We start from the raw sequence: 27,748 nt of genomic DNA, 5'->3' as shown, positions 1-27,748 counted from the left end.
TCTAAATGTAAATGGCAGTGCTCCACTGCTTGAAAATAATGGGGACCTTATATGCCTAATAACATTGTAGGAAATGGTGTAACTTTTCTTCAGTTCACCTTTTCATTCAGGACATTTAAGATAGAGAGTGGACTGTTCCTGACAAGAAACCAGGCCATAAAAGCTTTTAAATCATGTTCTGTTCCCTCAGAAGAAAAGCCTGGTGGGGTTTCTTGCAGCCCAAAGAATTGATCCCAGTATTTCAGGATGATTAAGAAGTTCATTCTTTCAGTTAGCTGGTCCTTGTACAATTGATGTACTGGAAAGAAAAGGAGAGTTCTTGATCTTAGGAACATTCCAAAATTTCCATGCTTGGGTAGGTAAGGTTTAGCCATATATCTTAGATAATTACAAGACACCTATCAGCATGGTATGTAAGTACCAAGATGGACTAAGGTGTTCTTTCCTAATCAATGGATTGTGAGGCTGAGAATCATGTGCCTTAATCCAGTTGGCTCTGGTTATGCCTTAGGTGTGCCTGCCAGTCTGGAATCCATGACAACATGTCTGGATATCATGTTCTGAATGCATTTTCTTCAGTGTCTCTTTAACTGTGGTTGCTTAGTCATTGATCACCTCAGTTTCAGCTCGGTCTGGCTGTTCTTGTCCCTGGATCTAATATATAATCTCACCTGATGCTTGCAGGATAACAGTAATTGGCAGAACTCAGCAATGATTCCCAAATAGGTGCTGGGAATAGATTCTCAGATACTAGCCTTTTGAATGGAGTGCCAACTTGGGGCACAAAGGGACCCATGCTTATGGTCTTTCATAAAGATGGGCTCCCTTCATCTATTGGGTAGAGACTAGATCATGCAACTCATTGCTTCAACCTGGAGCCTAAAGGCTAGGTAGTAGGGATCCAGATAAACATACCAGCATAAATTGAGGTTTGGGGACAGAAAGCATAAAGATAAATGCGTGAGGACCCAGCCCACCAAATCTTCTTGCAGCAAGAGAGGAATTTTTTACCATTCTCAATCATTCATGGGTATAGTAGCCCTGCATTTCATGGCAGTCTGGCCCAGTGAGTCAGATCTAGCTAGAGGAATTGGAACTGCATGAGTCCTTATTCTTAATATGTTTTAAATGACCTTTTAGGTTCCTAAATAAAGTATAAAGTAGCGAGAGTTCTGTTTTTCATATTCTGAGAATCATTGCCTCTGAGGCTGAATACTTTCATCTGTAGATACTTCCCTCACCTTTGAAAGGATAGCCTATTCAGCAGTCATTTCAGCTGGTTACATGTATACACTATGAGGCAGATCCTCTGATCCATAGACCTGATGGTCATGAGGCTCCTGGTCACCTTTGATTATCAGCCTGGTTCTTGAGCAGGTACACATGAAGAGTTTTTTAGAATGGTTATCTTGCTCTTCTTGTGTGTAAGCAGGTTATATGTTCCACATCTTGGTTCTGTGGCTCTTTGATCAAGGCTTACTCCACACAAAAAATCAACCTCATGATCTCTAACAGGTGATACTTGTATACCTTTCAGATCATTACAGATTTGAGCATTCCTCCTTTGAAAAACAGGTCCTGTGTGCTGTAGTTCATCCATTTTCTCAGCTATACCTGCTGTTCTGGTACAGGGTACTTGAAGTTCCCATTTGCCTAGGAGGACATAGAAGGATCTTGGAAACTGGTAATTTCTGATTTGTTAATTTGATTTCTCCAAATCCTGTACATAGAAATCCAGACATCCATTTGCTGTTGTTGTGTCTGGATTTCAAATAGTTGTTCTGGATTTCTTCTGAATTTTCTTTGTAGGTTTTTTTAAGCTGAAGAAGATCCTAACTGATCAGAGCCAGGCAACCCACTTTTAGAGAGAGTGATGTCATAAAACTTTGCCTTTTTTCTTTCTCTATCTGCTGGAAGGAAGTACCTATATCCACTTATCTGGTTTGGTATAGTGGAACTTAAACAGGATAGAACCCCAGTTGAAATCAATGGGAGTTTTTCCACTGACTTCAGTGGGAGCTGTATCAGGCCCTGAGACAAATACATGATTTCCTCTTTTCTTTCCTACCTTCACTGCACTGTGGTTTTTGTTTGTTTGTTTGTTTTGTTTTTGTTCTGTTTTTGTTTTCCAATGATACTGAGAAATTATGCATAAATGAACATGAGAAATTTGTTCTTTGGTTTCATGGCCCACAACAGTTGACCACATTCAGCAACTGAACATTTTATAATAATTCATATATGGTTTTTTCTTTAAATGAAAAATGCCAGGGTATTTCTGAAAGGACTTAATTTTTAATGTATATTTTAATCCTATGAAAGAACTGAAACTGCTCTGATCTCAGCATGCTTTCATCAACATTTTTCTCCAAAGACGCTCTTATTATCACTGTACTTCTATGTCAGTAGAGCAATAATTAATCTGGATTCTGGCATTGTGTGTCTGTTTTTTTGGGGGCTTCTAGAACTGTATTTTAATCCTATTCAGTCTGTTATTTTTTTCTTGAAATTTTATTGCTGGATTATTTTGTTCAATTGATCATAGTTAAGGCTATTGATGGTTTAATTTGGCTTCCTTTCTAATTGTATTCCTTTTTTATTTTAAAAAATCTGATTATTTCATAATGCAACTTTTAGTTTTTAATGACCACTCATTCTCACACTCCAGAATTACCTCTCATACTGTAATCAGCCAGGCACCATTAGTATGAGGGTTAAAAACTCTCTCACTCACTGATGCGCTTCTGTAAATGACAGAATTTGAATGGGTCATTTGAGGAGAGTGGAACATCAATACAGAAAAAGTAAAAATCTTACAAATTAAGATGAAATGGTCAATGGAACAATTTACAATAAGCAGAACAAACAAAGGAGCAGAGGACATGCATCCATTAGTTCGAAGTAGAGGCTACTTAGTCTGCTCCATCTAAATAGAGGGGAATCAATGTTGGTTAAAAGATTAATGAGTTTACCTTAATAGGCTTGAATAAAACAGAATGAAGGAACAAAGTGCCAGCCTTTATAATATGCTGTATTTTTATATAATAATTAATAATTTATTTAAATAACTAATTTGTAAGATTTTTAACTTTTTCTGTATTGATCCATGCTTTTCCTCAATTGACCCATTCAAATTCAGTCATTGCCAGAAATGCATTGGTGAGTGATGGAGTTGTTATGACTCATATTGATGATGCCTGGCTGATTACAGTATGAGAGGTAATTCTGGAGTGTGAGAAAAAAAAATTCACAACATTCTTTACAAACTAATTTATGTGAAAACTTAAAGCCTCCAGGAAGCTAAATACCAAGGGGCCAAAAAACTGATGAGGTATTATGAGTGATTAAACCATGATGATGATGAAGATGAACTATTTGTAATGTGGAAGCATCAAGAGGCCCCATCCTGATGGTGCTAGGGGCTGTATAAACATATAAAGAAAAGATGGTTGCACCCAGTTACACCAGTGCTGAATTTGGGCTATTGATACTACAATGGAGCATTTTGAGTTGCTGAAATTGACATTCTGTAGCCCTTTTGATTAAACACTACTTTTCTTGGTCTTATAGCTCTGGTGTTGTAATTTGCATTAACGTTAGACACTTCGCAAAGAATTTCTTAGGCCATGCAATTTTTTAAAAATTAACTTCCAGCTGTTTAAGTTGTCCATTTTATTTTTAAATAACATATAGAAAACTTTAAAAATCTATGGTAATTTTTTTACCCTTTAACTGAAAAGTTCTTAAAAGCTGCAAATTAATCCACAAGTAAGCATGAATATGTGGTAAACTGGTACCTTTTTTAAACAACAAATGAGTTTTTAAGGAATGCACGTGGATGTCCATAGCTGCTTTTCAGAATGTTGTTGTGATTTTTCACAGAACACATTATTTACCACCATTTGTTCCTATTAAAGATTTAGGAACACCCACAGACCCAATATCTCCTACAATCCCCATAATGTTCAGACCTCTTTAGTGTAAGTGGGAAACCTGATAATGTTCTACTGATTCTGGATCAATAGTATTATAGAGACTGTATAATATTTATTAAATAGAAAATTTAAAACTTAACTCCCACTCACGCTAGACTAGCATTGAAAGGGGATAATGTCAAGGTTTTCAAAGCCTAGAGCTTGGTCTACTGTATATGTCCCATAAAGTGGGTCTTTTCTTCTAGTGCTTTGTTTTTCTTTTCTATATCTTTAAAAAATTAATCCAATGAGTGGTGGCTGCTCTTTTAAATTTGTTATTTAGTGTGGGATTAGCAGTGAACATAGCAGGGTACACGTACTGTAACTGGCTTTAATCTGTAACACATGTGGCACTGTTTTTCTTATGAGTAAGGCAGGCACCTTTTTAAGAAGGTCTCTGAAAGTGCAATAATTATTTGCAATTATTATCTGCAGTTGCAATAGTTATTTCAGATAAAAAAAGATGGAAACTCTTCAGATGACCTATATAGAACTACAGATGAGGATCATCACATTTTGTACTTAAGCATCTTGACAGGTGTGCTTGTGAATAGTGTTAATTGACAAATTGAATTAAGACCGCTACTTTTTCCTTGTATGATTCTGTTGTGTTGTTATTGCAGACACCCTGTCCTTCTGACACCCTGCATTACCTAGTCATGACAATTGTTAAGGACACTGTGGCACATGAACTGCATGACACTGTTTTTCCTTTTTACTACTTTCTTATGAGAACATAAAAATGGCCTTACTGGGTCAGACCAATGGTTCACCTAGCCCAATATCCTGTCTTCCTACAGTGGCGAGTGCCACATGGTTCAGAGGGAACGAACAGAACAGGGCAATTATTGAGGGATCCATCACCTGTCGTCCACTCTCTACTCCTGGAGTCAGAGGGTTAGGGACACCTGGAGCATGGGGTTGTGTCCTTGACAGTCCTGATGAATGGCTATTGATGGACTATCCTCCATGAATTTATCTAATTCTTTTTTGAACCCAGTTATACTTCTGGCCTTCACAATATCCCCTGGCAACAAGTTCCTCAGGTTGACTGAGCTTTGTGTGAAGAAATACTTCCTTATGTTTAAAACAAACATTTTGCCTATTCATTTCATTGGCTGGCCCTGGTCCTTGTGTTACGTGAAGGGGTAAATAACACTTTCCTGTTGGCTTTCTCCACACCCGTCATGATTTTACAGACCTCTATTGTACCCCTCGTTAGTCATCTCTTTTCTAAGCTGAACAGTCCCAGTCTTCTTACTTTCTCCTCATGTGGAAGCTGTTCCACGCCCCAGTTCCTAATGCACCTAAATCTTCCCTCCCAGAACCATTGTCTCATTCATGCAATGATACCCTGCAGTTCTAACTGGCCCTGCGTGTGGAACTGGGTGCATTGCAGAGAATGCTACCATGAAGGTCCTGGACTTTAGTCTCTTATCTAGTAGCCTAAATTTGGCCTCCAGGACCCCTCTCCTACCTTTCTCAAAGTCATTGGGACCTACATGTACCATGACTAGGATTCTGTGACTTTCTATGACCTTCGTGACTTCTGCAGTGGTCGTTTGCTGACCCCAGGGCCGCCCATGCAGCTGGCTCCGGGGACAGCTGCTCAGGTGGCCCTGGGGACAGCCACACTAGCTTCTGCTGCAGAACTGCCCCTGGGTAGCGGTCCCCAGGCGGCCATCCAGAGCAGCTGCAGTCCACGGTCGTGGATGGCCATCCAGAGCAGCCATGGTCCGTGGCCCACAGCAGCAGTCCCCAGACGTCATCCACAGCAACCGCCCTCCTCCCAGCAGCAGGCTCCCCCCATCCCCTTTGGATTCTTTGACCATGGGATGGTGTTCCATGAAGGAGGAGTGCTGGGCAGAGACGGGCTCCATCTTACGAAGAGAGGGAAGAACATCTTTGCCAGCAGGCTGGCTAACCTAGTGAGGAGGGCTTTAAACTAGGTTCACCGGGGGAAGGAGACCAAAGCCCTGAGGTAAGTGGGAAAGCGGGATACCGGGAGGAAGCACAGGCAGGAATGTCTGTGAGGGGAGGGCTCCTGCCTCATACTGGGAATGAGGGGCGATCAACAGGTTATCTCAAGTGCTTATATACAAATGCACAAAGCCTTGGAAACAAGCAGGGAGAACTGGAGGTCCTGGTGATGTCAAGGAATTATGACGTGATTGGAATAACAGAGACTTGGTGGGATAACTCACATGACTGGAGTACAGTCATGGATGGTTATAAACTGTTCAGGAAGGACAGGCAGGGCAGAAAAGGTGGGGGAGTAGCACTGTATGTAAGGGAGCAGTATGACTGCTCAGAGCTCCGGTACGAAACTGTGGAAAAACCTGAGTGTCTCTGGATTAAGTTTAGAAGTGTGTGCAACAAGAGTGATGTCATGGTGGGAGTCTGCTATAGACCACCGGACCAGGGGGATGAGGTGGATGAGGCTTTCTTCCGGCAACTCACGGAAGCTACTAGATCGCATGCCCTGATTCTCATGGGTGACTTTAATTTTCCTGATATCTGCTGGGAGAGCAATACAGCGGTGCATAGACAATCCAGGAAGTTTTTGGAAAGCGTAGGGGACAATTTCCTGGTGCAAGTGCTAGGGGAGCCAACTAGGGGGAGCGCTTTCCTTGACCTGCTGCTCACAAACCGGGTAGAATTAGTGGGGGAAGCAAAAGTGGATGGGAATCTGGGAGGCAGTGACCATGAGTTGGTTGAGTTCAGGATCCTGACGCAGGGAAGAAAGGTAAGCAGCAGGATACGGACCCTGGACTTCAGGAAAGCAGACTTTGACTCCCTCAGGGAACAGATGGCCAGGATCCCCTGGGGGACTAACATGAAAGGGAAGGGAGTCCAGGAGAGCTGGCTGTATTTCAAGGAATCCCTGTTGAGGTTACAGGGACAAACCATCCCGATGAGTCAAAAGAATAGTAAATATGGCAGGCGACCAGCTTGGCTTAATGGTGAAATCCTAGCGGATCTTAAACATAAAAAAGAAGCTTACAAGAAGTGGAAGCTTGGACATATGACCAGGGAAGAGTATAAAAATATTGCTTGGGCATGTAGGAAAGATATCAGGAGGGCCAAATCGCACCTGGAGCTGCAGCTAGCAAGAGATGTCAAGAGTAACAAGAAGGGTTTCTTCAGGTATGTTGGCAACAAGAAGAAAGCCAAGGAAAGTGTGGGCCCCTTACTGAATGAGGGAGGCAAGCTAGTGACAGAGGATGTGGAAAAAGCTAATGTACTCAATGCTTTTTTTGCCTCTGTTTTCACTAACAAGGTCAGCTCCCAGACTGCTGTGCTGGGCATCACAAAATGGGGAAGAGATGGCCAGCCCTCTGTAGAGATAGAGGTGGTTAGGGACTATTTAGAAAAGCTGGACGTGCACAAGTCCATGGGGCCGGACGAATTGCATCCGAGAGTGCTGAGGGAATTGGCGGCTGTGATTGCAGAGCCCTTGGCCATTATCTTTGAAAACTCGTGGCGAACGGGGGAAGTCCCGGATGACTGGAAAAAGGCTAATGTAGTGCCCATCTTTAAAAAAGGGAAGAAGGAGGATCCTGGGAACTACAGGCCGGTCAGCCTCACCTCAGTCCCTGGAAAAATCATGGAGCAGGTCCTCAAAGAATCAATCCTGAAGCACTTAGAGGAGAGGAAAGTGATCAGGAACAGTCAGCATGGATTCACCAAGGGAAGGTCATGCCTGACTAATCTAATCGCCTTTTATGATGAGATTACTGGTTCTGTGGATGAAGGGAAAGCAGTGGATGTATTGTTTCCTGACTTTAGCAAAGCTTTTGACACGGTCTCCCACAGCATTCTTGTCAGCAAGTTAAGGAAGTATGGGCTGGATGAATGCACTATAAGGTGGGTAGAAAGCTGGCTAGATTGTCGGGCTCAACGGGTAGTGATCAATGGCTCCATGTCTAGTTGGCAGCCGGTGTCAAGTGGAGTGCCCCAGGGGTCGGTCCTGGGGCCCGTTTTGTTCAATATCTTCATAAATGATCTGGAGGATGGTGTGGATTGCACTCTCAGCAAATTTGCGGATGATACTAAACTGGGAGGAGTGGTAGATACGCTGGAGGGGAGGGATAGGATACAGAAGGACCTAGACAAATTGGAAGATTGGGCCAAAAGAAATCTAATGAGGTTCAATAAGGATAAGTGCAGGGTCCTGCACTTAGGATGGAAGAATCCAATGCACTGCTACAGACTAGGGACCGAATGGCTCGGCAGCAGTTCTGCGGAAAAGGACCTAGGGGTGACAGTGGACGAGAAGCTGGATATGAGTCAGCAGTGTGCCCTTGTTGCCAAGAAGGCCAATGGCATTTTGGGATGTATAAGTAGGGGCATAGCGAGCAGATCGAGGGACGTGATCGTTCCCCTCTATTCGACACTGGTGAGGCCTCATCTGGAGTACTGTGTCCAGTTTTGGGCCCCACACTACAAGAAGGATGTGGATAAATTGGAAAGAGTACAGCGAAGGGCAACAAAAATGATTAGGGGTCTAGAGCACATGACTTATGAGGAGAGGCTGAGGGAGCTGGGATTGTTTAGTCTGCAGAAGAGAAGAATGAGGGGGGATTTGATAGCTGCTTTCAACTACCTGAAAGGGGGTTTCAAAGAGGATGGCTCTAGACTGTTCTCAATGGTAGCAGATGACAGAACGAGGAGTAATGGTCTCAAGTTGCAATGGGGGAGGTTTAGATTGGATATTAGGAAAAACTTTTTCACTAAGAGGGTGGTGAAACACTGGAATGCGTTACCTAGGGAGGTGGTAGAATCTCCTTCCTTAGAGGTTTTTAAGGTCAGGCTTGACAAAGCCCTGGCTAGGATGATTTAACTGGGACTTGGTCCTGCTTTGAGCAGGGGGTTGGACTAGATGACCTTCTGGGGTCCCTTCCAACCCTGATATTCTATGATTCTATGATCCCCCAAGATTTAGTCACAGGTATTTTTAGTACCTGTGACTAAATATAAGTCATGGACAGGTCATGGCTGTGAATTTTTGTTTATTGCCCATGACCTGTCCATGATTTTTTACTAAAGAAACCTATGACTAAAACATAGCCTTAACCATAACCCACCAGCTCCTCCCTGGCACCATACATAAGTTTATCTAGATGTCTTGAGAGGTCTGTATCTTTGCACCCAGCAGGCAATTCACCATGTGGTTGTTCCAGGCATCAAACCCAACATTATATATTTCTAATTATATATATATATATTTCTAATAATTGAATCCCCCATCACTATTATCTGTCTTTTCCTAATAACTGGGGTCCCCTCCTCTGGAGCTGTGAGAGGATCCTCTGTGAGAGGATACCCCGATGTCATCTGAAAGGAAGTTCCCAACTAGGGGATTGTTTCCCTCCACTCCAGTTTGATGTTCTCCTTCCCTAAGACAGGCGGGGTAGAGGGGGGGATGACCACTCTCCTATGTTCCTGAAAGTCGCATCTATGTACTTCTCCCTTAGCTCCTCCAGTTTAGCTGCTTTGCTCTTAACAGCCCAGTTTTGGTCTTTGATGCCCATGAGTTGCTTGCACCAAATGCACACATACATCACCTGCCCACAAGGCAGGTAATCATACATGCTGCATTTAGTGCAATAAACTGCATAGCCCCCTCTCTGCTGCAGGACTCCTGCCTGCATTATTTTTACTCTTGAAGGGTTTATTTCTTTTGTTTCTTTTTTGTCTGTGGGTGTGGGGGTGTTATTGGCCTAAGTTAGGAGCATGTTTGTTAGGCATATCTGCCTCTTGCACGGCCTTGCTAAATTCCCTTGCAAAACTGTCTGGTTTGCTGCTCCTGTTAGTTCACTCCTCTGGTCACTTATTAGCAGGCTTTTTAAACCCCTTTTCCCTCTGAGTTAGCCATTTCCCCTTGTCAAGGGATTATGATGCATAAAAGTTTTCTTTCCAACACCCATCTCTAGAAAAAACCCACTAGTTTTCTTTCCTGATTATTTATTTCATTAGAAATATCTGCTTCACTCTTGCCTCTCTTTGCTGGAATTCCTTGCTGAAGGAATTGGAGGACTTGACTAGTGATGTCACAGGAAACGAACACTATGGGCAACTTGTCCCCTCATGTGAGGCAGGAAATTCCCTTGCCCTTGCCACAGTGGCTGTTCTTACATTACATGTAGATCTTCCTTCCCTGCATTAGAGGGAAAAAGATCTGCAGTTCAGGTGGCAGCCTCATTTGGTATCGCTAGTCAAGTCCTCCAAAGATCTCACCAGTAAAGAAAGGGAAGGAAAGATATAGAAAACATTCAGTTTTGTTTGGTTTTTGGAGTGGGGAGAAGCAAAGGGGGAAACTTTGAGACACCTGTTATACATAGTAAAGGGCAATATAAACATGTATAAAATTGCTTTGCAGGGCATATAACAATGTTTAGGAATCATAATTATCTCTACCTCTTTTGGGGTGAGGGAGAGCTTCAAGTTACAGTCTCATGTGACATCATTATTCAGGGCCTCCAAAAATCTTGCCAAGGTACTCCTGCAGAGAGAGGAAAAGGAGGACCTGATGTAAAAAAACAAACAAACAAACAAAAAATCCAAACACCTTTTTAAAAAATTTTGAGACTCCAATTAATTTGTGACACACAGGAAAGAGACTGACCTTGTTCACCTGACATGGTCCTAGAATACATAAGGGTAATTAATATCCCCTGTCACATGACAAAAACAACAAGGAGTCCGGTGGCACCTTAAAGACTAACAGATTTATTTGGGCATAAGCTTTCGTGGGTAAAATGTTATAGAATGTCCAGGAAGACTGAAGTGTTCTCCTACTGCATCTGAAGAGGTGGGTTTTTTACCCATGAAAGCTTATGCCCAAATAAATCTGTTAGTCTTTAAGATGCCACCAGACTCCTTGTTGTTTTTGTGGATACAGACTAACACGGCTACCCCCTGATACTTGTCACATGACAAGAGTCTGTATACACAGAGTAGCAATTAAGGGGGAAAAACAATTTAGGGTTGGTTTTGCAGTTCATTGCTAACTATGGGGTTCCCTGTGTTTCTCTCTAGAAGTTAAAGTCCCCATTATTTTTACAAAGCTTTTTGTATTTAATATGGATTAATAAATAGGGCATTTAGATTGGTAGAAGGGCCCCCTGTGACCAGTTTTATGTTGTTTAAGTCTGAAGGCTTCCCAAGCACAGGAGGAGAACGCTCTGAGGAACCTGGATCGTCTGAATGATTATGAGCAACAGGTTCAAATACTAAAGGATGAGATTACCATCCTGGGTGCCCAAAAATCTGTTCTTCACAGCAGGTATGGACCCTAATTTGACAAATCTTTAAAACATAAACAGGAAGAAAACCAAAAACTGAATTTATGTTCTCCCAAGCTAGGATAACATAAGTTGAGCTTCTACTGAAGAGGAAGAGAAATTGCAAATACATAGTTTTAGACTGAAAAGAAAACATAAACTAAACTTCCCCATCCTATAATGAAGCAACATAAACTTTTCCACCAAATTTATTTTGAAGGAAGAAAGTGGGGAAATGCACAAATATTTTCAATTCAGCCTGTTATGTTGAGCTTCAGAAAATGTACCAAAAGAACAGCCTTGCAGAAGCTGTGAAACTTCTTACGGGCAGAAGCAATGCATTATTTCTTGCTACAAGGCTTTTGGAGCACCATACCATTCCAGGACAAGATTCTTTGCTAAATGTGTCATTTAGTTACTGTAAATTGGTAATGGAAGAGGAACAAATTCACGAAGTTTTACTTTTTAAAATTCTGTTTCTCTGGTACAAAGTGCTTACTTCCACACACTTTTGGAACTGCTTTAACTATATTGATTTAGAAACCAGTTTATGGGAATATGCTATACTGGGATACACACCTTTATCTGGTATAACAGCATCCATACTAGGCCTTGTACATGTTTAACAATATCAGTATAAAACCACATCCTTAAGCAAAATAGTTAAATTAGTATAAAAACTATGTGTAGACCAGACCAAAACATTCTAAAGGTAATGATGTGACCTTAAAACTACTTTTCATCACTCTTTTAGACTTGCACGGAGTCGCTCTCCTTCTCCAAGGCCCTGCCGAAGTAGATCACCTAGTCCTCTACCACTCAGGAGCTGCTCACCTGGCCGAGCCAGGCTTACAAATGCTGCACGTCATGCCCACCTGGTGGCTCGCTTTAGTGATATTTATACTCAAGAACGCTTGGATGCACAGACCCTTCTGAGGACTTATATCGATGATCTGGAGATAGTGCAGAGGATAATATATGTTGCAGCTGTGGTATGAAATGTTTATAGTATTTTTTTCCATTACAGTTTGTGCACATGACACATACGTTATGTAAAAATAATATGACCTGGCTGGATTACAACTTACTTCACTTGATACTTTTGTTGTTGTTGTTGTTGCTATTTTTCATTTCAATTCCCTCAATTTAGTATCCTTTTTATCTTTTCTCTAAAACATGGCAGCTCCTGGCTGCCGGGCCCACTGATATTACTCTGAATCACACCAATTCATTTAAACTAGTTTTAAAAATGAATATTTATGAGCGACTAAGACCTGTCCATAGGATGCTTCACATTAAGTCACGTAAGATAGCTAGATGCATGTTTTCTGATTGTTCTGGGTATCATATAAGAATCCAGGTAGGTAGATAGAGCAGGAGACTGGGAGTCAAGAGGAGTTCTTAATTCTATTCATGGCTTTGACACAGCTCACTTTATGGCCTGTGGCAGGTTGTTTTACTTTTCTGTGCTTCATTTTCTCCCTGTATAAAATTGATGTAGTATTTAGCCATAGCAGAAAGATATTGTGACTATTAATGGATATGGTCCTGAGAGGGATTGAGCACCTGCAGCTCCCACGGATGTCATTGTGATTTGTGAGTACTCAGCACCAAGCCTTGATGGCAAGCATTGCTGTGTAAATGCAAAGTGTTATTTTTCCCCAAACTAGCAATTTTCAACCAAATTACACAATCAAACTACAAATCTTCTTACCAACAAACAACATGTACTGCTGTAGACATGTTATGCTATAGAGCTTAAGATTCTAAGTACAACATCCTGTCCACTGACATCTTTGAATGTGTTAAACTGCAGTACTTGATTTTGCAAGTGATGGAATCTTATGGAAAAATAGAAAGTTCTAGCTGGAAAGTCTGAGGCATTCTAATCTGATTTGTCATCTGGAATTTAAAAATAACTGTGATGTATCTGAGAATACCCTCCCTAAGGTGTATTGTTTCTAAACATCACCATTTTAATATGAGAATTTTTCTCCGCAGGAAACTATAAAGACATTTGGCCAAATTTATCCCTTGATATCAGTGAGGTTACTCTGGGAATATGTCTGGACCATTGTTTGAAAATCAAACCTATTTTCTTACTCACAGAGTTCTAAATATAAATGGCTGTTTTAACATTTGCAGGAGTCTTTCCATGCAGCAAAGATGGCCTTCAGACAATTCAAAATGCGTGTGAGAAAGACTCTGTCTCTAACTCACTCAGGGCCTGAATCACTTGAAGACACTGTCCTGGATTATATAGTTCGCCATGAGGATCTATATGATGTTCAAGCCAGTGTCAATGTAAGTCAGAGGCAATGTGAAGCCTGACTATTAATATTTTGTACAAACCTGCAATTCATCTTACTTTGAAGTAGTTTTACTAGGGAGAAGTTAACAGCATTAATTTCATTTTGTTATAGCAATAAGTTTTCTCATACAGTAATATAACATGCTAGTGTTTGTATCTGTTTGATATATTTTTATCTGTGATTGTAGTATCTGTTTTTCAAAAGTAATGCCATTTGCAAAATAAAATCTAATTACAGTAAATAAAACAATTGTATGATGCTTTCAGTGGTAGTCTAGAGAGCATTGTACTGCACTCGAAATCAGTATACCAGTCATAGGACTGATGTCATCATTAGTGCTGATACTGTGATGTCATTTTAGAAATACATCTTTTAGAGGTAATAGTCCCTGAAATAACATAAGACAGCATCTTTGGTGTTCTGTGTACCTTTTATTAAATCGGGTTTTGTGGCAGTGAAAGTTAGGAGGGTCAAATGTTTCAGTATCGGCCAGTCTGTAATTAGAAAGCTTTGGTAAGCTCAAATTCATCATCACTAGTGAGTTACTAGATATGTTATGTTTATTTTCAGGAAGTAATTCGTGCCATGAATATCAATCCTAAAATTTCATTCCCACCAGAAGTTGACTTCATCATGATCAGCAGTTTGATTCGGGAGTTGTGCCGTGTAGCTTTTTCAATGCAGACCTTGGTTCCTCCCCTCGATATTGCATTTGGTGCAGATGGAGAACTTTTTAATGAGAGCAAGTAAGAACTCTGAAATATTCAGTAATAGACTCCTACCATAGAAATTAGAGATGGAAAAGACCTAACATGCCACATAGCCCATCCTTCAGCCAGTTCAGCCTATTTACATTAAGGTTTAAGATTGCTGGTAAACTTTACTTGTTTAGTTTGAGTCCTGTTTCCCTACTATGTAGCAAATTTGGTAGATAATTCAAGGGTTGTAGAGGAATATAATTTCCAAAGTATGCAAACTTTGGGCAATATATTTCACTTATTAGTCACTTTTTCAACCAACAGGGCAACAATTTTATCTATAAACTCCAGTCTCATGTGTATATTTGATTATAAAACCTTTACTAAAAATATAAGAACTATCTTTCTCTCACTGCCAAATTCCCCTCTGCCTCCAGTGTTTTAAAAATATTTTTCTTGCTACTTCCTCCATTGTTACTTGCCCAATTAATTAGACGCAAAATTTCCAGTGAGCTCTGACAGATGGTGCCTGCCTTCCAGGGTCTCACAAATCTCAGGATTCCCTGCACATCCTTTCTGGCAGCTGTTCTGTGGATTCTTAGCTCTCTTATGCCCCATCATGACTTGCTGCCACAGCTCAGTATGGAAGGAGAAGCCACTTCTTAGAGAAGTGAAAATCCTTTGTAGAAATGGGATTTTCTTTTACATTTTGTCAACTAGGATTTAAGGGCTCTTTCAAGGCTCACAGTTGGCTGCTGTGTGAACTGATAGAGAATCCTAGAGCACTTCTGAGGCCTTCCAAGCAGGCACCAGAGACCACAGCTCAAAGGAAATTTGCTTTCAAGGAGAAAGAAGTTAAGTAAGGGGGAGAAAAGGAAGGCAACAACAGCAAGAAGTTTAAAAATAATTACTTTAGAACTGGAGGGAGGCAGAGGGGAACAGGTGAAGTAGTCAGGGAGAGAGAGGAGGAATGAGAGGAAGGTGAAACTTCAACGGGACAAAAGCAAAATCAGACATGATCAGAAGACATGGGGTTAGCCAGCTGTTGACCAGCCATCTGTTTTGGCTATATTAGAAGGGCAATGGCCCCTAACTATTTTTAGTGTTATCACTCTTTCTCAGTCAACTATATGTGTTTGGCCTTCAAAAGACCATGGAGGGAGACAGAATATAGAACCAATACATTTAAAAACCCCTAAACATTCCAAAAATAGTTTTTCTAGACTTAAATGTCACTGGTTTATAGGTCATTATCTCAGGATCTTTAAGGGTAGGGAAGAAGTCATGTGTCCCACTGGAAAGGTGGAACTCTCCAGTGCCTAAGGGTAGATAGCGCCTGTTTCTAGCCCTCATGGATCATGAGATACCAGACCTTAAATATGTTTTTAGTCAGGATTAACCATTGCCCATCCGGCACCTAAGACCAGGGTAACTTTGGGAGTGGAAATGTTAAAGTTTAAATTATTTAAAAAGAAAGCATTGCAGCAGTTTGAAAGTACTCAGAGGTTTTAAAGTACATGAAAAGTGCAATTTTATAACATTGATATCACCAACAGACATGTGGTGTAGATAGCTTTGTGTATATGTGTTCATATAATATGCAAGTATCAATAAACAAGTGTGCTGATAAAACTGTTTTAACACAATGATAAATTTTCTCTTGTGGCATAAAATGAACAGCTTATTGTTGCCATCTGTGGCTTCTGACAAAACTAAATATGGAGGGTAACTTTATGATGCTACTGATAGACCTACTGAAACCCGAGATGTTGGGGAGACTTTTGGTCTAGAAGGCCTCAGATTGAGGGAAAGTCCTATGTTTAACATGGAACTGTGGGGAACTGACTTGGGCAGGGAGGGAGAAAAAAGATAGAAGGGATTTGTTGGGAGTGTGCAAAAGCGCAGCAATTACTGGGAGGAGGAGAGATTGAAAGGATTGGTGTCTCCCAAGGTAACTTTGCTGGGGCCCCCCAGAATCCTAAATCTGGCCTTGCTAACTAGTGTGCCCAAAATCCTTTAAACTAGTTTCTTTGAAGGAAACCGATAGTGTCCATTTAATATGTATTCCTAATTCATTTTTTTTGTTTTATCTTTAATGATAAGCAGTCCCAGGAAGATGTAATATACTTTGATTATCCAAAACTGCACTTCATGTTGCCTGTCAGTGATGAAAGGGCCCTTGCTTGCACCTGGGCTAAGCAGGTGTGCATCTGATGTGAGAGATTATTGTAACAAAACTTCTATTGGCACTGGCAGGCCACATATACCTATGTTAGATGAGTTTCACACAAGTACATTCCTTTTTTATACTTTATTTTTACATGTACCATTGAAATATTGTTAAAAACATATTTACAAGCTATAATAAATATTCTGGCCTTATCAAGCGTAGCCATCATTGGTTTTTTTTAGCATTGACATGGTAATATCCTCTTTACTGTGTTTGAACAGATACCGTCGCAGCTATGATTCTGATTTTACGGCTCCTTTGGTGGTCTATCATGTGTGGCCTGCTCTGATGGAAAATGATTCTATTATTGTGAAGGGAGAGGCAGTCTCAAAGAGGGGTGCTCTGGTATGTACCATTGGACTTGCTAAGGAAAGTCATCCTATTTAAATTCTTATGCAACTCTACTACAGGCAGAATTATTGTGTATCAAATCTTGATATTTATTTAGGGCCTGATCTTATCAACACTTACCATGCATTTAATTTTGTGCATATGAGTAGTTTCATTGGCTTCAACATGCCGCTCATGTGCTTAAAGGTTAGCATGTGACATGTTTGCAGGATCAGGGCCTTAGTTAGGGAAATATTCTTCTATTCATATACTTAAGCCTTGACTTCAGCAAAGTAAGGCTGCTCCCAAATTTAGTTTGAACGAATGTACTTTTCTTAATATAGATCTGTGTCATACTGTGTTTTGTTGTAGTGGTCTCGCAGAAGCAGGAGTAAAAGCAGAAGCAGAAGCCGCAGCATGAGCCCTATTCTGTCTCATTCTACAAGCCCCAGCCGCACCTTGGTACAGTATAACATGTCAATCATTTTACACTCAATATAATTAACAGAATCTAGGTATTCAGTAACATTACAAGCCATACGCACATGTTGAACCTGGGAAATAAGCATTCATATTGACAATCTTGCGTGGAGTAAGATGAAGCATTATACTTATAAATAGGTACTTACATACATCTGTTTCTGCATGGTGCAAAATAGATGTTGAGTGTTACCATTTTAGTCAAATATGTAAAATTTGTTGATAAATAATGTGGTCAATTGCTTGACCACACTTTGGTTTGTTATGAAATATATTCAAGTGGCCAAAATAATTGTCAGTCAGGTTTATTGCTCTAAGCCAATAATGACAAAGTAAAGGAAAATGGTTCTACGTGATACCATTCTCTGGGAAGTCGTCTTGTGCAGCAATGTTATGTTCACCTTATGCAGAAGGTGTGCTCCCAAAATTCCATGTTTCTGCTGGCATTATTTATATGATGATTTTACAAGTTACACATCTCTTGATATATCACTGGAATCCAACCCATATGTTCCAGTTCCTTAACTTTTTGTTCTGTTCCGTCCTTATCTTTGTTTTGGATACTAGCATTTAAGGTACTAGTCCATGAAGGTACTTCCCTAGCTTGTACTAAGACACACAATAAATGTATCTTGATTTTGACAAATTTCCTATTTGCTTTTGCCAAATGCTTACTTTAGCAAATTGCAAAGAATTATGGGATACTTACCATAATCCTGGTCACTTATGCTATAGGCGAGTTTAGGCTACCTCACTATTACAATATTTATGCATAATGTTACTGGTGCTTAATACATACTTATATGGTGGTGTTTGTGTGTGTGTATGTGTGTATTAGGGGCCCACCTTCTGCATAAGGTGAATGTAAAATTGCTGCAAAAGATGACTTCCCAGAGAATGGTATTATGTAGAACCATTTTCCTTTACTACCGTTTTGTTCAATATCTTCATAAATGATCTGGAGGATGGTGTGGATTGCACTCTCAGCAAATTTGCGGATGATACTAAACTGGGAGGAGTGGTAGATACGCTGGAGGGGAGGGATAGGATACAGAAGGACCTAGACAAATTGGAGGATTGGGCCAAAAGAAATCTAATGAGGTTCAATAAGGATAAATGCAGGGTCCTGCACTTAGGATGGAAGAATCCAATGCACCGCTACAGACTAGGGACCGAATGGCTCGGCAGCAGTTCTGCGGAAAAGGACCTAGGGGTGACAGTGGACGAGAAGCTGGATATGAGTCAGCAGTGTGCCCTTGTTGCCAAGAAGGCCAATGGCATTTTGGGTTGTATAAGTAGGGGCATAGCGAGCAGATCGAGGGACGTGATCGTTCCCCTCTATTCGACACTGGTGAGGCCTCATCTGGAGTACTGTGTCCAGTTTTGGGCCCCACACTACAGGAAGGATGTGGATAAATTGGAAAGAGTACAACGAAGGGCAACAAAAATGATTAGGGGTCTAGAGCACATGACTTATGAGGAGAGGCTGAGGGAGCTGGGATTGTTTAGTCTGCAGAAGAGAAGAATGAGGGGGGATTTGATAGCTGCTTTCAACTACCTGAAAGGGGGTTTCAAAGAGGATGGCTCTAGACTGTTCTCAATGGTAGCAGATGACAGAACGAGGAGTAATGGTCTCAAGTTGCAATGGGGGAGGTTTAGATTGGATATTAGGAAAAACTTTTTCACTAAGAGGGTGGTGAAACACTGGAATGCGTTACCTAGGGAGGTGGTAGAATCTCCTTCCTTAGAGGTTTTTAAGGTCAGGCTTGACAAAGCCCTGGCTGGGATGATTTAACTGGGACTTGGTCCTGCTTTGAGCAGGGGGTTGGACTAGATGACCTTCTGGGGTCCCTTCCAACCCTGATATTCTATGATTCTATGATTCTACTATGTTTATCAGTACCGCACACGGCTAGTGTGTGTGTGTGTGTGTGAGAATGAAAAAACTATATGGTAAACTATCCTTATTGCAGATCAAGTGTAGACTAATGAAAGTATTGATAGATTGTTGGTCTTATGTATATTATTTGCTGTCCTCCCTGTCCAGTTCTTAGGGTGACCAGATAGAAAGTGTGAAAAATCAGGACAGGGAGTAGGGGGTAATAGGTGCTAATATAAGAAAAAGTCCTGAATATCAGGTCTGTCCCTATAAAATCGGGACATCTGGTCATCCTACCAGTTCTACAAGTCTCCACCTTCTCTGACTTCCAGTCTCTCCTAAATTATCAAGTACAACCACCCAGAAGAATTTTAGGGCCCTCACATTACATATAAACAGCACATTGTCCCTGCTTCTTAGAACTAGCAGTCTAAATTTACCCTCTAATGGAAGGCAGGAGCTTCAAATCAGTGAGGTGGGGATAGGGAAGAAAGGACTGAGCTCACAAAAATAAGATTATGGGAGTGTGCAGTGAAGATTTTATGCAATTTTTGAATTATATTTGATATTTGACTAGTGTGACAGGGCAAGGCCAGATGGCTATAGAAAAGTAGTGGGAGATAGGTATATTAGCTCCAGGCTAAACAAATCCCTGGTACCAGGTTAAGTGAAATGGAAGCTGCTCCAGGTCAATTAAGACACCTGGGGCCAATTAAGAACTTTCCAGAAGGCAGGGAGAAGGCTAGGTTGATTGGGACACCTGAAGCCAATCAGGGGCTGGCTGAAACTAGTTAAAAGCCTCCCAGCCAGTCAGGTGGGTGTGCATGTCAGGAGCTGTGGGAAGAAGTTGCGCTGTTGGAGAGACTGAGTAGTACACACCATATCAGGCACAAGGAAGGAGGCCCTGAGCTAAGGGTGAAGTGGAGCTTGAGGAAGTGAGGGCTGCTGTAGGGGAAGTAGCCCAGGGAATTGTACATGTCATGTTTCTAAAAGGTCAGCTACCATAGCTGATACTATTAGGGTCCCTGGTCTGGAGCCCGGAGTAGAGGGTGGGCCCGGGCTCCCCCCCACCAACCTTTGCCTCCTGTTTAATCACTGAGACTGGGAGACAATAGAGACTGTGCAAGGAAGGATAATTCTCCTCACCCCCCTCGCTGGCTTGTGATGAAAATGGCTCAGTAGACTGTGACACTTGTCTCTAGAGAAAGAAGGGTTATGTGGAGGGTCACAGTGAGCCTCTGAGGCTAGCGAAATCTGCTGGGAAACGCGGGACCCACGGAGGCAAGGACAGAGCTTTGTCACACTAGTTACAGATATATATAATTTTAAAATTGTTGAATCACATTATATATTTATTGTGTGTGTATATATCTATGTATTGTTAAGGTATTTATTTAATAAATATTATATAGATGGAGTGTGTGGGGAGGTGATTTATTTTTATATATAAATATACATATACATACTCTGTGTGTGTGTGTATAAAAATGTGTGGATGCATATAAGAAATAAATGCCTTATCATTAACAATGTTTTGGTAGGTTTCAGAGTAGCAGCCGTGTTAGTCTGTATTCGCAAAAAGAAAAGGAGTACTTGTGGCACCTTAGAGACTAACAAATTTATTAGAGCATAAGCTTTCGTGAGCTACAGCTCACTTCATCGGATCCAAATGCATCCGATGAAGTGAGCTGTAGCTCACGAAAGCTTATGCTCTAATAAATTTGTTAGTCTCTAAGGTGCCACAAGTACTCCTTTTCTTTTTGCGAATGTCTTGGTAGACTCACTTCTTATGGGTGTCATGAAAGAAGAATGAGAGGAGGTAATTTGCTGAATTAAGCTTGAAGGTGGTATAGAGAGCCCTTCTCCTAGTTGCCTGGCTGGTGGGTCTTGCCCACATGCTCAGGGTCCCACTTATCACCGGATTTTGGTGGGGAAGGGATTTTCCCCTAAGCCAGATTGGCAGAGACTTGGTGGTTTGTTGCCTTCCTCTGCAGCATAGGGCACAAGTCGCGTGATAGAATCATCTGGATTTATCCTACTTAATCAATTCCATATCATTGAGGGGCTGCAGGCATTGGTAGCACCTCAGTCTCCCTTGTTCTCTGCCTGGGCACACAACCATTTAGTCTTCCGAGGACTGAAATGCTTTAGTCTTACCCAAGTTACTGGGCTCAGTACATGGTACCAGAGTGAAATTTAATGACCTGTGACATACAGGAGATCATACTAGATGATTTAGTGCTCCTTTTTGGCCTTAGACTCAATGAAATCTCTGAAATCCACCCCAATATAAGTTCTACTTTGTATCATTTGTGTAGTAACATCAGTGCAAATTTTCTGACTGTAGACAGACGCTGAGATGCTTGTCTGGAGTGTAATGCCTTTTGTTGAACCTGGTCTGCTGACTTGCTCTTTGCTATTTGCCTTGCAGTTACCTCGAAGTCGCAGCCCTTCCCCAATAAGGAGCGGAAGCCCAAGTAAGTGGGCGTATTCAGTACACAATGCCTCCTGGTTTTCGCATTAAGTGCTTAAAAGATTGAGTAAAGAGATCAAATAACACTGTGCACGTCTTTGTCTCTGACACACTTGAGTTGTTTTTAAAATGAGTGGCCCTTCACTTTTTCATTTTGTGAAAAGGCCAATGTTTCTGACTTTTGTAGAGCACCTTCTTTCTCATCCCTTCCAAACTGTTATCACAATGTCTCTGACTGCTAGTTGCCTTTATGCTATGGCCAGCCAAGTATCCCCACAGCTTCCTACAGAACTGTCATATTGTAAGTATAATTTGGCCCCTCTTCCATGAGAGAAGCAGGCAACTCTATGACTACTGGCTCTATACCTACAAATTCCAAATGGACTGGCTATCAGACCAGGATGAAATGAGGAATTTTTCAAAATTTCAAATGAAGTCCCTTCTTGAATCCACTCAGTGTAGTTACTTAGAAAAACAGTCATACTGAAATGTGTATTTTTCTCCAATAGGACTTTAAATTAACTGGATGTGTTTCTGTGATTCTGTACATCCGGATCAGTCAACTTCAGTGGTGCCTCCTCCTGTTCCAAGAGTACCTCAAACCTCACTTAAGATAATGTGAATGGCAGTTTTGTGTTACTCCAAAGGGAGGGTTAAATGTTGTTTTTGCTTAGCATGTTTTTATAAGTTTAGTAGGTTTTTTATCATTATAGAAATTAATTGAATCAATTTGATAAAAAAAATTGCATAGACTTTTAGGATCATACTCATGTGGTATAGAGTTTACACAACCCTTAGCAACCCTTGCAGAAATAGAGCAGCAGATTTAAGGATCACATCTAGAACATTTTTACCTGAAACGAAATGATACCATTTATTTTGATGGCATATTTAACATCACACGAACATTACAACTTGTTGAAATTAGCTGTTACTTGAAAACAATGTCACTAGATGGTGCTTATTTACATTTCTAGAAGGCAGCACTAATCTCAGGATGTGAAACTCTTAATTACTTGGTTAGCATTGTTTTGTCATTGATATATCAACTGAAGGTGGTCTCTGTTGTCTGACTGATGAAATACCAGTAGTTTATGACTGGCACATGTGACTACTGCATTTCAGTCTCCGGGTCTTCAGTTACATTGATTTATGAAAGCACACAGCTAATGGGTTGTATGAAGTGTGCTGGTTTTGGCCATGGAATTCACTATGCTTGTTAAATTCAGCCTGTTACTGAAGATAGGAATCTCACTAGTGGTAGCAATTTGGACCTTATTGATATTTCAAAAGTGTGTCACTGAACATTTTGGAGGTTTGAAATACTTGCTTGGGATGCATTAACTATTCATTATCTCTTCCAAATACATACAGAACACAATTAGAGCCTCCATTTGAACACAATCACAAAAACGTGGCTATTAAAGACAATAATTTGCTGCATTCTGAATTAAATAATTGATTATTTTGATCTCAGAAGCATCTTGGTTCTTCTGCCATTTTAAAGGATTTCTTGTCCATTTGTAAAAACTTCATGTTAATATCAGAATATTTGTTTCGAAGAGAACTGATTTTCTTTTTTCTCTCCTGAACCTCATCTGTAGGTCCAGCCTTAAATACAAGCAACACAAGTGACTGCTTGGGGCCTTGCACTTTTACATAGTGTAATAATGGATCTGACCATTAGTTCATCAAGTCCAGTATCTTGTTTCAGTCCAATACCTGATGCTTCAGCCTCCTGGAAACCTTTGAGACCTATTTTCTTTAGAAACAATTCTACTGATGCTAGATTGTATTTATCTTACATCAGGTGAAGGACAAACCAGCAAGGAGTAAATGAATTATAAGTTCCTGTTTTATACAGATGTCCATAGTACTGAAGGAGAAGAAAAAAGAGACAATATCAGAATTGTTTCTAAATAAAATGTTTCCAAGGCAGCGACCATTAGTTCATCAAGTCCAGTATCTTGTTTCAGTCCAATACTTGATGCTTCAGAGGAAAGTGGAAATTTCCCATAACTCAGCTTCCCTGTTGTGGAATGTAAATGGCTGCAGGCAGGAGGAATTCCTTCCTGTCCCCTGTTGCAATCAGCTTGTGCCCCAAAACATGAGATTTCATTACTTTCATTGTAACAAAATTCATAATTGTACACGCTGTTAGTCATGAATGTATTTAACTCTTTAAAAATTCACCTACATTCATTAATTCCATGACCTCTCTTAGGGGGCCTTGTGCAGACTTGGTACACTCCCTTCTTCCTCCCCACAGCTGCGGGGCTGTTTGAGGCTTTACAAACTTTAAGACCGGTCCAGTCCAACTTCACTATACACTACTGTAACTATAATGTCACAATTGGTGCCTGTATACACAAACTGTGGGCCTGATTTAGCTCTGACCCTGGTTTGATACATATATAATGTAAGAGTTATTCCTGATTTACACCAGGGTGAGAGCTCTATGGGGGCTGGTATATGCAAAATCATTTCCGCAGGTCCTCAGAATGAACTGAGAGACACACCGAAATGGAAAAGGCACTCAGGTACTTGGTGGGCTCTCTTGTTGTCTGTTAAAATCAATGCACATATGGCCTCTGAAATGAACATTTAAAGTAGTTTGTTCCTTTTTATAGGTTCTTATAGTGTTAGTTACAGCCAGGGAGCTGAGGTTCGTGTTATCCTGTATACTTATACATCAATCCCATGATTAATATTGCTCCATAAATGTCTTGATTTTGAGCACTTGCAGCACTGAAGTCAGTGATCATAAGAATGGCCATACTGAGTCAGACCAAAAGGTCCATCTTGCTCAGTATCCTGTCTTCTGACAGTGGCCAGTGCCAGTTGCTTCAGAGGGAATGAACAGAACAAGTAATCATTGAGTGAGCCATCCTCTGTTGCCTGATATAATGTCTTGCCTGATATAATGTGACGTTATAGTTCTTCAGGGGTCTAAATTTGGATTTAGGTGCTTAACAGGCCAAGATGTTCAAAACGGGATGCCTAAGTAATCAATATCACAGAATCTAATAATTGTTTCAGGCCAAAGAGAGATGTTTTTTGTACTATTACCGTTCAGATTTTATATATTATTTGACTTCCACATGTTCACTACAAAGACACACTAGATCACAATCTCTGTCATTTGACACATATTGTTCTGACAAGAAGCAGATTTTCATAACCTAGTATTAGAAAATTAAATGTCATAAAAAAGAGACACAAACATATTTAATGGCCTGGGATCCATAATTGACCTAGAGACACACCTCAGCAACCTTTAGATGAAGTATTCCGCAAAGAACTAAAAATGCAAGTTCAGAAACAAAGATTTAAAACACTTGAGGACCACATCATATACAGAATTCACCAAATGAGCTAACTGAGCACTCTGGTCACTTGTCTCAAAGTAACAGAAAAGTTTAAAAGAATTAAAGTGAGTGCATGCTAGGTTTTGCAGGGAGAAAGTGGCTTCAGAAATACCTTGCAAAATGTAAAAGCCAAATAAAAAATAAGCTTGATAAACAGTTCTCACTCTCTACCACGTTGGTGTGTGGAGCCAATAGCATTTAGCAAGGTGCATGATGCCATTAAGAGAATGATGTTTTTTTATTGGGCTTCATTTCAGATCATTTATAGTCATTTAAATTAGTGAGTAGGTCAGACAAGGAATTTTTTTTTTTAGTGATGAGTCAGACATTAGCAGGCTATATACTGCCCTTTATCTACATGCACAGCTCCTCCTGACAACAGTGCAATTTGTACATGCTGATCAATGGCAGTGTATGATCCTCTGTGATTGACTTACATGTGCAATAAAGCACAGTGGCCTTATAAAATGAGAGCTCTGTAATTTCTCTCAAGTGGAAGAATCACCATACAGGCATTGTATAGCACACATACATGTTAATAAAGTATTAAAAACCTTCAGGGAGAGCAAATGTCTTATAACAAATCAGTGTAAATGCCACACCGGTAGTCGTAACAAAATAATACAGGTGGCATAAATACAGAAATGTTTGCTGACATGATTTTTGTAAGCTGCAAAATGAATGTGATCCGTGGGGTTTATGCTACAAGATTGTTCCAACACAGGCTCTTTCAGCGGTGCTGCCTCTCAGGTTGGCCGCCATTAGCAACTGACACCATGCCTGCCCTCAGACCCCTGGTGAAACCTAAGATCGTCAAGAAGAGAACCAAGAAGTTCATCCGACATCAATCAGATCGCTATGTCAAGATCAAGCGCAACTGGCGTAAGCCAAGAGGTATCGATAACAGAGCTTGCAGGAGGTTCAAGGGCCAAATCTTGATGCCCAACATTGGCTATGGTAGCAATAGAAAGATGAAACACATGCTGCCCACCGGATTCAAAAAGTTTTTGGTCCACAATGTCAAAGAACTTGAGGTGCTGATGATGAGTAACAAGTCTTATTGTGCAGCGATTGCTCACAATGTTTCTTCCAATACAGTGTTATTCATGATGTCAGTGATAATCCTGAAGTGTTGGGCCAAATTCAGAGCTGATCCAAGCCCTGTATAATCCCACTGAGATAAATGAGATTTCGTGGGATGTAAATCAGCACTTAATATGGACCAGTGCATTTGTGTGGACATAATGTATGTTTTATATAAACGTTGTAATAGCTGAAGAGTTTCCCCTGCATATCAGCACTGTCAAAGTTGATTTTGAATGGCTGAAGAAAAGATCACCCCACAGTCCAATCTAAATCTGACATCTTTTTTTTATTACCTATTTCTGAGGAGATACTGTGGCATCAACATATGGATTCTCCTTCACTTTCCCTTCTTCTCTATGAGCAAATGATTTTAATATATCGCAGAATATCACTATATACAATCAACAATTACCAAGATGGATGGCTCAGCTTACTATCATGCAGTGGGAGATCCAAGTTCAGAAGCAATCTTGTGCTGCTTTTCCATCTATCCTGGTGTGGGAGTTTGCGATGGTGATGTTGGGCCAGGGTAGTATACATCACTCTAGGAGGACCTGGAGAGGAAGTACTTTGCAGAGGAGGCAAAAGCTATCCAATTACCCAAGGTGGTAAACATCCTTCCATCTTCCTGGACCAGTTCATGCCCTTTAATCCTTCTTTTGCATTTTTTCCAGTCTGTTTTAAATGTATTGCAAAGAATGTCTTTATATACAAGTGCCATCAGCAATTAATTCTCTTCTTTAGCTCTAGATAATATAGCTTTGTCATAACTCATTCATCTTTGATTGCAGTTGTCTAAAGAATTATGTTCTTAGTTTGATTTGAAATAGCCTGGCTTTGCATTAAAGAAACTTGAAAAATGAATGTATTTTGTGTGCAAGTGTTTTAGCATATTGTACTGTGACAAAGTTCCTGCTCTACCTTGGTGGGTCTTGCGCTTATTGGCAGATTTGCTCACCTTGGAGCTTCACGGCACCCTCAGCTTGGCCGTTTTTCTGAATTCACAGTCCAGGTCGACTCCTCCTGGGTCTGACCAGGAATTGGGAGGATTTGGGGGGAACCCGGGCCCGCCCTCTACTCTGGGTTCCAGCCCAGGGCCCTGTGGAATGCAGCTGTCTAGAGTGCCTCCTGGAACAGCTGTGCGACAGCTACAACTCTGTGGGCGACTTCCCCATGGCCTCCTCCCAACACCTTCTTTATCCTCACCATAGGACCTTCCTCCTGGTGTCTGATAATGCTTGTCAGTCCTCCAACAGTCTGTTCTCACTCTCAGCTCGTAGTGCCTCTTGCTCCCAGCTCCTCACACGCACACCACAAACTGAAGTGAGCTTCTTTTAAAACCCAGGTGCCCTGATTAATTGATTCTAGCAGCTTCTTGATTGGCTGCAGGTGTTCTAATCAGCCTGTCTTAATTGTCTCCAGAAGGTTCCTGATTATTCTGAAACCTTCCCTGTTCGCTTACCCAGGGAAAAGGGACCTACTTAGCCTGGGGCTAATATATCTGCCTTCTATTACTCTGCTATAGCCATCTGGCCCGACCCTGTCACATATCCCCCCCCCCTCTGCTCAACACTATGGGCTTGGGCAACTTGGGATGTCAGGCAGTGTACTCGTGACAAGCCATCTGCATTG

General features: G+C 40.9%; 2 protein-coding genes across 7 annotated transcripts in view; both read left to right on the top strand.

Moving 5' to 3' along the window:
- The window catches only part of SPATA18 (spermatogenesis associated 18), a 48,248-nt gene extending 22,252 nt beyond the window's left edge, over positions 1 to 25,996 (top strand). For 2 of the 6 annotated variants that reach the window (XM_038400954.2, XM_038400952.2), the window contains 8 exons: positions 11,128 to 11,262; positions 12,015 to 12,252; positions 13,406 to 13,564; positions 14,143 to 14,318; positions 16,722 to 16,845; positions 17,203 to 17,292; positions 21,621 to 21,666; positions 22,172 to 25,996. In XM_038400954.2, the coding sequence (XP_038256882.1) occupies positions 11,128 to 11,262; positions 12,015 to 12,252; positions 13,406 to 13,564; positions 14,143 to 14,318; positions 16,722 to 16,845; positions 17,203 to 17,292; positions 21,621 to 21,666; positions 22,172 to 22,179 (976 nt within the window). In that variant the 3' untranslated portion in view covers positions 22,180 to 25,996. Of the gene's footprint in view, positions 1 to 11,127; positions 11,263 to 12,014; positions 12,253 to 13,405; positions 13,565 to 14,142; positions 14,319 to 16,721; positions 16,846 to 17,202; positions 17,293 to 21,620 lie in introns of all 6 variants that reach the window. The other 4 variants (XM_043513861.1, XM_043513860.1, XM_038400958.2 and 1 more) reach the window with 3 other exon arrangements.
- LOC119855083 (60S ribosomal protein L32-like) lies at positions 25,755 to 26,350 on the top strand. Its single transcript, XM_038400530.2, has one exon. It carries the CDS (start codon positions 25,807 to 25,809, stop codon positions 26,197 to 26,199), a length of 393 nt encoding a protein of 130 aa, XP_038256458.1. The 5' UTR covers positions 25,755 to 25,806; the 3' UTR covers positions 26,200 to 26,350.
- The last annotated feature ends 1,398 nt before the right edge of the window (positions 26,351 to 27,748 follow it).

This window comes from Dermochelys coriacea, chromosome 4, assembly GCF_009764565.3.
Source record: "Dermochelys coriacea isolate rDerCor1 chromosome 4, rDerCor1.pri.v4, whole genome shotgun sequence".
NCBI lineage: Eukaryota > Metazoa > Chordata > Testudines > Dermochelyidae > Dermochelys > Dermochelys coriacea.
The sequence above is the reverse complement of the archived record's forward strand: the minus strand, read 5'-3'. Positions and strand labels throughout refer to the sequence as shown.